General features: G+C 41.8%; 1 protein-coding gene across 1 annotated transcript in view; it reads left to right on the top strand.

Moving 5' to 3' along the window:
• Positions 1 to 12093, top strand: part of LOC121495269 — a 20015-nt gene extending 7922 nt beyond the window's left edge. The window contains exons 3-4 of the mRNA XM_041762502.1: positions 10867 to 10963; positions 11672 to 12093. Of these exons, the coding sequence (XP_041618436.1) occupies positions 10867 to 10963; positions 11672 to 11675 (101 nt within the window). The 3' untranslated portion in view covers positions 11676 to 12093. The remainder of the gene's footprint in view (positions 1 to 10866; positions 10964 to 11671) is intronic.

The raw sequence follows: 12093 nt of genomic DNA, 5'->3' as shown, positions 1-12093 counted from the left end.
AGCCTGCTTCTCCCTCTGCCTGTGTCTCTGCCTCTCTCTCTCTCTCTCTCTCTCTCTCGTCTCTCATGAATAAATAAAATCTTTAAAAAAGAGATTTATTTATGTATTTGAAAGAGAACATGTGCGCAAGGAGGAGGGGCAGAGGGAAAGGGGAGAAAGAATCCCAAGCAGAGGGGCACTAAGGAGAGCACTTGATGAGATGAGCACTGGGTGTTACACTATGTGTTGGCAAATTGAATTTAAATAAAATATTAAAAAAGAAGAAGAATCTCAAGCAGACTCTCTACTGAGCAGAAAGCCCAATGCAGGGCTCAACAAGGGGCTGGATCCCATGACCATGAGATGACCTGAGCTGAAACCAGGAGTTGGATGCTTGACCTACTAAGCCATCCAGGCATTCCACATGCTTTAATTCTAACATACTTTCTTGAGTGGGCAAAAAACAATAGAATTTCAGTAGAGAATGGGATGTGTATGTTTGTGTGTATATGTGTGTGTTTGTGTATAAAAAAAAAAAACAACTTACTTTTTTCTGGACTTTGACAATACCTAGAATACCACAGGCACTTCATTCCAGGGAAGAGACCAGGGATCTTTGGTCTGAGAGACATGGAGACTCCGAATTCATCTCCCCTCCCTTAGGCTGGGTTCTACTTCATTCTTCTCTTCTCCCACAAAATCTTTGGAAGTCTTTTATTACCATCTCAAATGCTACTCCCTCTTTGAGACCACCATAATTGTCAGCACTGATTCTTCTTTGCCTTGATTTGGAATTTATTGTGGTGCAGCTGTCCCTAGTCTTACTCCTTTCCGTCTTCTTTAGTACCATCCAACCCCCAGCAATATCTTGGGGGACTGGAGTGGAGAGTGAACAGCTGTAAGGTGTCACTAGATGGGAGCAGCCACAGAGGAAACCAAAGTTTTAATGAAGCACTATATGAAAATCCTGCCTGGGAAGGTGTGGAATCAAAACTAAGAGGAGTGGGAGAGAGATACAGAATGCTGAAGACTTAACCTAATCATTTTGAGAAAATGAGAACAGAGACATGACACAGTGAATGAGGAAGGACTTTGGGCTAAAACCTGAGTGAAATTTACAGATTCCAGTAAGCCAAATCCCTAAAAACAGATCCGGCCATAGTCTCATAGATATATAGTAAAATGTTAGAAACGAAGTTGTAAATTGTACAAATTTGAGCCCAGAGGACCAAGTTTGTAGGGTAATGGAAAATAGCATAGGCATTCCAAGAATAATACATTGTTTCCCCATTAAAAACGTTAAGGAAGGGGATGCCTGGGTGGCTCAGCAGTTGAGCCCCACATCGGGCTCCCCGCAGGGAGCCTTCTTCTCCCTCTGCTTATGTCTCAGCCTCTGTCTCTGTGTCTCTCATGAATAAATAAATAAAATTCTTAAAAATATAAATATAATAAATGTGATACTAAAAGCACTGTCCAAATGGCCTTTAAATTTTATTTATTTCCTCCTCTAAAACAAGGTTTTTCAACCTAAAATTCTATGGAGATTACCTGGTTTAATTCCTCAGAACTATCCCAAATGGTTTGAAAGAGTCATTATTTCTAACATGCAGTGAACATATGATGCTTTTACTTAGGAAGAGGAAGAAAAAGTGTTTACAATATCACTTTGTACTTCAAAAAAATCTATAACATTTAGCTCGTGATTCAGAAATGATAAATAAAGCTGTTTTATCATCCAATGTTACTGAAACACCGAGTCCTGTGATGCTTTAGTCTTTATGGTTCCAGGGGTTTAATTTTTATTTTGCACTTTTTTGTAAGAAATAGCTTATGAATCCTAAGTCTAAATATTTGTTTCCTACACCAATTGCTCTGATCTCCGTTTCTGCAAATTTTGCTTTTATGCATGGATGAAATGGGTTTGCTGTGGTTTCTTAGTGGGCTATACCAGATACACCTGGATCTGAAATTAATCTTGACACACAGGAACACTCTAATTTTGAAAGGAATATAGAAGCTTGATGCCTCGGGAGACCTGGGTGGCTCAGTGGTTGAGCATCTGCCTTTGGCTCAGGTCATGATCCCAGGATCCTGGGATTGAATCCCACATCAGGCTCCCCACAGAAAGCCTGTTTTTCTCCCTGCCTGTGTCTCTGCCTCTCTCTGTGTGCCTCTCATGAATTAATAAATAAAATTTAAAAAAAAGCTTGAAGCTTCAATGTCCTCTGCTGTAAGATGGGCATAATAAAAGTACCTAACTTGTAGAACTGTTGTGGGGTTTATATAAGAGGATGAATGTGAGTCTGTTGTGGCAGAGATGATGCTATATAATTAACAAAATCCTGTTTCTGTTTCCCCTTCATGACGAATGAGACACATTTTCAACCTCCCTTGTATTGCTTTGGGGCCATGTGATGGGGCTCTAGCATGGGCTGTTTCCAGGCTTAGCTTCCCAGCCTGGCTATCATGGGGGACATATGCTCCAAGTCATGTGGCTGTAAGGCATAGGAGGGTGTCCTACCCCACATAGGACTTTCTTTTAAAGATTTTATTCATGAGAGGCACAGAGAGAGAGACAGACACAGACATAGGCAGAGAGAGAAGCAGGCTTCCTGTGGGGAGCCCCCCATGCAGGACTCTATCCCAGAACTCCAGGATCACACCCTGAGCCAAAGGCAGAAGCTCAACCACTGAGCCACCCAGTGCTCCCCCATATAGGACTTTATGTGAGCAAGAAACCAACCTTTATTTGTGAAGAATTGGGGATTTCTCTGTTATTGCAACATTGCCTGGCCTACCCTAATACACTTGACATATGTATATAGTAAACAGTGAATTTTAGCATTTAAGGTATCTATGAACCAATATGGAACAATTCCTTGCATACATGTTATTAAAAGAAAAAAAGTCTAGACAAAGAACAGAGTATATAGTGTTCTCCATTTTGCTAAGAAAAAAGGGGAAATTAAAATGTGTATTAACCCTTAAATAATACAATTTGAATTGAATGGGTTCACTTAAATAAGTACAGTATAGTACAATACAATAGTGTAAATGTATTTTCTCTTCCTTAGATTTCCTTAATAACCTTTTCTCGAGCTTATTTTATCACAAGGATACAGTATATAATACTATAGTGAGATATTAGTAGTTAAGTTTTGAGGGAGACCATATCCTTAATCCTTGTGTTGTTCCAGGGTCAACTGTAACTCCATATTTGCTGATTTTTGCAAAAAGAAATGCAGGAAAGGAGAAATCAGAAATGAATGAAAATAAAACAGAGTGAAGAGGATGCGCATGGGAGTGAGGCTTCTCTAACTAAATGTGTTGATTGATTTTTGAACCATATATTTTTTTTAACTCAAAAACAGGGGATCCCTGGGTGGCTCAGCAGTTTAGCACCTGCCTTTGGCCCAGGGTGTGATCCTGGAGTCCCAGGATCAAGTTCCACATCAGGTTCCCTGCATGGAGCCTTCTTCTCCCTCTGCCTGTGTCTCTGCCTCTGTGTGTGTCTCTGTGTGTATGTGTGTGTGTGTGTGTGTGTGTGTGTGTGTGTGTGTGTGTAATGAATAAATGAATAAAATCTTAAAAAAACAACAACCTCAAAAACAAAAGTTAATCATAAAGAAAATCCATTAAACCTGGAGCTTAAAAGAAACAAATAACCTAACTCTATATAAAACTAGTTACTGAACCAACAAGGAAAGAGAAAGTTATTTTGGGTAACTTAACATACTATTCTGACTATACCCTACATTAATATTATTGGTAACCAAGAATTTCCAACATCAAAGGAAAAAGAAAATATAAAAAGAATTTTAAGAAAAATACTGTTTAACGTAGCATGAGTTCATATTTTTGTTGTTGTTGTTGTTGTTGTTTTTATTCATGAGAGAAACAGAGAGAGAGAGAGAGAGAGGCAGAGAGACACAGGCAGAGGGAGAAGCAGGCTCCATGCAGGTAGCCCAACGTGGGACTCAATCCTGGGACTCCAGGATCATACCCTGGGCTGAAGGCAGCGCTAAACCTCTGAGCCACCCAGGCTGCCGGAGTTCATATTGTTATTGACACACACACACACACACACACACACACAAATATATTCCTACTTGTGTCCCTGAAGAGTCTAGAAGAAATGACACCTTAGTATAGCAGTGAGCACAACTAGCCCCCATATCATGCAACTCCTGATGTCATAACTGGTTCAGACAAGAATAATCAATGGGTACTAAAACCATTACATAAAAAGTAGTTGGGCCATAGAATATTCCTACAGGGGCAAAACAGCACTCCACAGATCATTACTAATTTCAAAGAGAAAGATGTTTCTTTTGGTATTGGATCCAATATGTGCCCATTCACACAGATGCTTTTGGCCCTGCTTACTTCTCAAGACCCACTTGTCCTGATTCCTGGCCCCAGTGATGGTTGTAAAGTTCCAGCCTCCATCTTGTCATCTCACCTCCTACAAGACATCTCTGTCTTTGGCAAGGCTGTCATTACACCAGAAATGTATGTCATTACATACAGAAGCTCCCATGCCCAAGTCTAACACGGGACCTACAGAAGCCCTGGCTTTCCCAGCAGCTGCCCACAAGCACTGGTAACACCCAGAAGTACAGGGGCATTAACACACTGCACACTTTGTGCCAGAGAAGGACTCCACCCAGAAGCAGTGGTGCCAAAAAAAAAAAGAAGCAGTGGTGCCACAGAGCACCTCCAAAGATGTCCCACATGACCAAGTGGAGCTGCTTATGAAACCAGAGCCAGCTTGGCAACAAGCCACATGGTATTCATTTTCTCTCTTTTTTCTGCTTCAATTCTGTTTTTTCACCTTTTTTGCATTCATAGGATTGCACTTGTCATAAAACTTTAGCCTGTGAACTTTGCCTCAGTCTCCATTTCCAGGCAGACACTTCCTTGTGGAGGTTTGGCAGTCACCGTCTTACCCAAGCCATCACTTTCAGCATAACCACTAGTGGAAAAAACCCAATGTATGAACATTCTTATGAGATGCCTCTGAGGTATTCCAAAAAAAGAAAAAAAGAAAAGTTTAACCTAAACCTAATCAAGTATCCAGACTTAACTTCATTTTAAGGATAATACAGGTTTAAAAGTAAAAGAGAACACCATCCAAATACAATCAGACGAATGTGTGACTTTCTATTAGTTACTTGGTCTGGATTCTTGAAAAATCAGCATAAGTCAACACCAAACCGAAGATGGAGGAGAGTTTCCAGATTAACCTCCAGATGGAATCTGTAAACCTTTAATTAGATCATTGGGGAAATGAATAGAAATCTTTAGGAGACAAGTGGGAAAATTTAAATATGGCTGGGATATTAGTTGTGATTGTAGAATGATTGTTAATTTTCTTAAGTGTAATACTGGCATTGTGTTATATAGGAGATTGCCCTTGTTTTTAGGAGAATCATGCTGAAGTATTAGAGATCATGAATCTTCTTATTTTCAAAACTAGTGTATTTTGGTGTGTGAGGAGAGGGGAGAGAAGGAGGAAAAGCAAATATGCTAAAACGTTGACAACCAATAAATCTAGATAGAAGGACTTTGTGGTTCTAGTCTTTCAGCATTTTTATTTCACAACAAAAAGTTTGATGATAAATACCAAAAAACAAAAACAACAAACAAAAACAACCTAGGTAAAATTTAGGATGTATTTGTATTTGAAGAAATGTTTTAAGCTATGTTTCGTTTTCCTCAGTTTCAAATAAGCAGCCAGTACTTTATCAGGGACTAATTCATCTACCTCAAAATGGATATTCACTCCTAAATTGCTGTGCTTTCAAAAGCTTTTTACCTCTTGCATATTTCTAGCAGTATCCCAGGTAGAAAAAATTGGATGCCAATTCTATACACCCAAATTCTTGGCTTTTGGCCCTGCTTACTTCACAAGTATTTGTCATTTCTAATGGCTGAGGAATATTCCATTGTATACCTAGACCACATCTTCTGTATCCATTCATCTTTCGATGGACACCAAGGCTCCTTCCACAGTTTGGCTATTGTGGAAATTGCTGCTAGAAACATCGGGGTGCAGGTGTCCTGGCGTTTCATTGCATCTGAATCTTTGGGGTAAATCCCCCAGCAGTGCAATTGCTGGGTCGTAGGGCATGAAGAACCACACCCCCCCCACCCCCCCCCCCCCCCCCCCCCCCCCCCCGTGAGTAGGACCAGCCCTAATCCAGAGGCAGCCCATCCCTGCCCCTTCCTGGAAATTAAGCAACAAAAAACATTCTGTTTGTCCGAGATAAGAAAACCATTCCCCCCCACACCCTGACTGAAATGTCCCTGAACAGGTTCATGTTGACCTTCTGAGAAATCAATAACCTGGATGCTATGCTACTCCCCCGGTTTCTTTGCCTTTAAGCGGTTTTTTTGCCTTTAAAAGATGCCTGTAATTGCTAATCAGGGGGCTCTGCCACCTCGGAGGCGGAGAGCCCGTTTGCGCAAACGTCCAATAAACCCTCTTGCTTGTTGCATCTGCCTGTCTGGGGTCTGAGTCTCTGGGGCGTCCACCGGGACACGTAGGCACCCGTGAGCCAGGGTCCAACGGGCAGGTCTATTTTTAACTCTTTGAGGAACCTCCACACGGTTTTCCAGAGTGGCTGCACCAGTTCACATTCCCACCAACAGTGCAAGAGGGTTCCCTTTTCTCCGCATCCTCTCCAACATTTGTGGTTTCCTGCCTTGTTAATTTTCCCCATTCTCACTGGTGTGAGGTGGTATCTCATTGTGGTTTTGATTTGTATTTCCCTGATGGCAAGTGATGCAGAGCATTTTCTCATGTGCTTGTTGGCCGTGTCTATGTCTTCCTCTGTGAGATTTCTGTTCATGTCTTTTGCCCATTTCATGACTGGATTGTTTGTTTCTTTGGTGTTGAGTTTAAGAAGTTCTTTATAGATCTTGGAAACTAGCCCTTTATCTGACACGTCATTTGCAAATATCTTCTCCCATTCTGTAGGTTGTCTTTGAGTTTTGTTGACTGTATCCTTTGCTGTGCAAAAGCTTCTTATCTTGATGAAGTCCCAATAGTTCATTTTTGCTTTTGTTTCTTTTGCTTTCGTGGATGTATCTTGCAAGAAGTTACTGTGACCGAGTTCAAAAAGGATGTTGCTTGTGTTCTCCTCTAGGATTTTGATGGAATCTTGTCTCACATTTAGATCTTTCATCCATTTTGAGTTTATCTTTGTGTATGGTGTAAGAGAGTGGTCTAGTTTCATTCTTCTGCATGTGGATGTCCAATTTTCCCAGCACCATTTATTGAAGAGACTGTCTTTCTTCCAATGGATAGTCTTTCCTCCTTTATCGAATATTATTTGACCATAAAGTTGAGGGTCCACTTCTGGGTTCTCTATTCTGTTCCATTGATCTGTGTGTCTGTTTTTGTGCCAGTACCACACTGTCTTGATGACCACAGCTTTGTAGTACAACCTGAAATCTGGCATTGTGATGCCCCCAGCTATGGTTTTCTTTTTTAAAATTCCCCTGGCTATTCGGGGTCTTTTCTGATTCCACACAAATCTTAAAATAATTTGTTCTAACTCTCTGAAGAAAGTCCATGGTATTTTGATAGGGATTGCATTAAACGTGTAAATTGCCCTGGGTAACATTGACATTTTCACAATATTAATTTGAGCAGACTCTTCTCACAGAGGGTGGCAATTGTGCCAGTGGGATGAGGAGAAATGTGACAGGCCCCTTCAGGCCTTGGCTTAGAACCAATACATTGTCACTTTTGCCCACATTCCCCTGGCCAAAGCCGAACATCAGTGGGGTAGGAAAGTACTCTTCATCTTGGGGAACCTTACCAAGGGCAGGAAGGAAGGCGGAGTAGCAAGCATATAGCACCATCAACCTCAGCCTCCCTTGTAGCTTGCTGTGTCCTTTCAACTGCATTCTGGCCAAAGAGATGGGAGGGAAGCAATGTGTGCAACCTCTAGGCCTTGCACTTGTAAGGACTGGGCATGCCCTAACTTTGCCCTGCCCGCCAGCGGAGGACATGGTGGGCTGCAGCAGTCACCTGGCCCAGAGGCATATGGCACCACTGTCCCTACCAGCCCTACCTCTGCACTGTTGTATGTATGTTATTTACATTGGAGGATTTTTGCATCTCTGTTACCACTTCTGAGAACCCTAGCTAGGACAGTATTAATTAATTAATTAATTAATTCAACTTCTTGGCGACAGGCATTGCTCCAGGCCTGGGAGGAAGTGATTTGGCCTTTCTGCCTCTTGTCCGTGGTGGTGGTCACAAATGTGATAAAATTGGGATCCCTGGGTGGCGCAGCGGTTTGGCGCCTGCCTTTGGCCCAGGGCGCGATCCTGGAGACCCGGGATCGAATCCCACGTCAGGCTCCCGGTGCATGGAGCCTGCTTCTCCCTCTGCCTGTATCTCTGCCTCTCTCTCTCTCTGTGTGACTATCATAAATAAATAAGAAAAAAAAAAAGGGGGGGGGGGCAAGCTCCCTACTTCCTAGATGCTGGAAAAAAAAAAAATGTGATAAAATTGCATAGAACCAAATAACACATGCACATACAAGTACAAGTAAAACTGAGGAAATCTGTACAAGATCTTTTGCTTGTACCAATATAGACATCCTAGTTGTGATATTATATAATACTTTTGTAAGATGTTACTATTTTAGAGGAACTAGGTAAAAGATCTCTGTGTTCTTACAGCTGCTTGTGAATCTAATGATCTCAAAATAAGTTAGAAACAAAAAGATTGGACTCTGGTCTCTTTGTGCTTATAGTTTAGAATGATGTAAAGAGAAAATCCAGAGAAACTTATTTGATATGAATATTTTGAGATAGAAACAAACTATTCATGAACAGGAAGACTTCAAACCAAAAGTGGTTATAGCTGGCTCTCAGCTATTACAGCTCAATTTATAGAGCATGAGGAAATACATTGTTTACTATTGTGATTGGTTAGAAGAAACTTATATTCTTTTTAGAGTAGAAGCACAACATAAGCTTATTTGTGTGTAGGTGAGTAGGAAAGGTTATGCTAACATGGTTATGCTAACATGGTTATGCTAACATGAAGAAAGCTTAACTTTGGTTAAGGTCAGAATCACCATTTTGGAAAAATCAGAACAGTTTTATGTTTTGATTATGTGACTAAGAATGTTTGGGCTTAGGTGTATATTCAAACTGTAGCCTCCACTTTGGTCTTTCATTAACCATGGGAATCAGAAGATTAAAACATCAGAAAGTCAGGGCACTGGTTGGCTCACTTGGTTAAGCATCTGACTCTTGATTTCAGCTCAGGTCATGACCTCAGGGTGATGAGATTGAGCCCCACTCAGGCTTTGCACTGAACATAAGGTTTCCTTGAGATTGTCTCCCTCTCCCTCTGCCCCTCCCCCTTGCTCGAGCACACTGACTTGTGTGCATGTTCTTTCTCTTTCTCAAAAAAAAAAAAAAAAAAATTCAAAAAGTCACTGATGACAACCTCACATGGCAGTAGCCCAGCTCCAACCATCCAGATGACAACAATTCCCTGAAATTTGCAGAGCAATTACATAAAAGGAACTCAGGACAGAGCTGTCAGGCAGGAGTGCTTACTTTGGACTGTGAAATGAGAGAAATATACAGTTCTTTTTTCCTTAAGTAGGATATCCATATAATTTATCATCCAAACTGAGATACCTGTGAAAATAATCACATGGCACAACTTGTGTAAACAGATCAGTTGCTTCACCGGGACAACTGCACCCCAATGTTTATAGCAGCAATGTCCACAATAGCCAAATTGTGGAAGGAGCCTCGATGTCCATCAACAGATGAATGGATAAATATGTGGTCTCTATATACAATGAAATATTACTCAGCCATCAGAAAGGATGAATACCCACCATTTGCTTTGATGTGGATGGAACTGGAGGGTATTATGCTGAGTGAAGTAAGTCAATTGGAGGAAAATCATTATATGGTTTCACTCATACAGGGAATATAAGAAATAGTGAAAGGGATTATAGGGGAAAGGAGGGAAACTGAGTGGGAAAAATTAGAGAGGGTGACAAAACATGAGAGACTCCTAACTCTGGGAAAAGAACAAGGGGTAGTGGAAGGGGAGGTGGGCAGGGGGATGGAGTGATTGGGTGACGGGCACTGAGGAGGGCACTTGACGGGATGAGCACTGGGTGTTATATGTTGGCAAACTGAACTTCAATTGAAAATATACATATAAAAAAACCAGATCAGTTGCTTGTTGTATTTTAAAAACATTGTATCATTGACTCTCTTTGTTACAGCAGCCTAGCTCCTTCTGAACAATACAGAGACTAACTGGATGCTGCTTTTGTCAGCACAGAATAGCCTAGGGGGAGGAAACCAGGAAACCCAAACCTCAGTGAATTAATGTGTTTAAGGTTTATTTCTTGCTCATACAAAGCCTAATATAGTGCTGGTGGCCCTTCTCCATATTCTAGTCAACTCATTTTGAATATGAACTCCCAGGTTGCTGGAATAGTGGAAGAGAGAGCTGGAGGATTACAATTTTTGTGGGCCAAGCCAGGATGTAGTTACATCACACCACCCATATTTCATTGAACAGAACCCAGTCCCATCATCACCCCTAATTACAAGGGAAACTGGGAAATGTAGTCCTCTTGTAAGCCCAGGAAGAGGAACTCTGACACAGGTGCATAATTACAAAGTGGGAAGAAGAGAGTCCACTAGTCTGACCTCGGCATCTTTGCATGGCTCACTTACCCCTGTGCCATTCACAGAGAAACCCCAGAAGCTGCAGGAAAGCAGTTCAGAACAGCCTATAGCGGTGTATCAACTTTCTCTCTGGTTCCTTTGGTTTGTAATCTACCAGCATTCATCTCTGAGAACAGTTTTCTCCAAAATCTGCAGCGTGGGCCTGCAGAAAGAAGACCCAAGGAGTAGCTCTGACGCTGCAGTTGAAGTCTGAATGCCCAATCCTGGTGGAATTTCTCCTGGCTCAGGGGAGGTCAGTCTGTCTGGTCTATGCATGTCTTCAATTAGATGAGCCCCACCCATATGATGGAGGGCAATCTGCTTTGGTATATCAATTTAAATGTTAATCTCTCAACCAGAAACACTCTCACAGAAACATCCAGAATGGTAGTTGATCACATAACTGGGCACCATGGTCAGCTAAATTGGCACATAATATTAATCACATTCTCCAAGGTCAGTTTTTAATACTTTATATTTCTTGTCTAAAGTGGAAGGCAGGGTGGCATGAGGGGGGAAAGGGTCAAGGCTGGGTTTAAATCCCTTATCTTCCTCTGAACTTGTTTCATTTATAAAATGAGAGTATGAATGTTTACCTTGAGTAATTCTGTAAAAATTAGAAATAGTGTATGTGGGCAGCCGGAGGGGCTCGGCGGTTTAGTGCCGCCTTCAGCCCAGGGTGTGATCCTGAAGACCCGGATGGAGTCCCACATCAAGTTCCCTGCATGGAGCCTGCTTCTCCCTCTGCCTGTGTCTCTGCCTCTCTCTGTGTGTGTGTCTCTCATGAATAAATAAAAAATAAATTTAAAAAAGTTAAAAAAAAAAAAAAAAAGAAATAATGTAGTGAGACACCTAGACCCTAGGCTGACTCATAAATCATGGCAATTACTAAGATTTCAAACTGAAAATAAAGTCCGCTAAAGTCACATTTCTTTTTACAGCTGTCTTTTTTTTCTTGTAGGTGACCCGTGACCTTTTTTGTTTTCCCTCTGAGGTTTGGCAGTGTCTCAGCAGGAAGCGCCGCCCCCCCCCCTGCCCCGCCCCTCCCGGCCTCTGCTCTCCTTTGGTATCACCATTTCCTGGTACTCAAGTTACCAGGAGTCTGCCAGGACCCATGTGATGTCACATGTTTGAACAACATATGTAGGCACTCCAGAAAAAATCCAAGGGGAAAGAGGAGGGAGGAAGAATTGTAAGCATAAATAAAAGGTGGGAGTTGGCAGGAACTGATGCAAGAAGAGCAGGAAATAGAAATCAGATCTTCAGGGATCCCTGGGTGGCTCAGTGGTTTGGCACCTACCTTCAGCCCAGGGTGTGATCCTGGAGTCCCGGGATCGAGTCCTGCATTGGGCTCCTTGCATGGTGCCTGCTTCTCCCTCTGCC

The sequence above is a fragment of the Vulpes lagopus genome, chromosome 7 (genome assembly GCF_018345385.1).
Source record: "Vulpes lagopus strain Blue_001 chromosome 7, ASM1834538v1, whole genome shotgun sequence".
NCBI lineage: Eukaryota > Metazoa > Chordata > Mammalia > Carnivora > Canidae > Vulpes > Vulpes lagopus.
The sequence above is the reverse complement of the archived record's forward strand: the minus strand, read 5'-3'. Positions and strand labels throughout refer to the sequence as shown.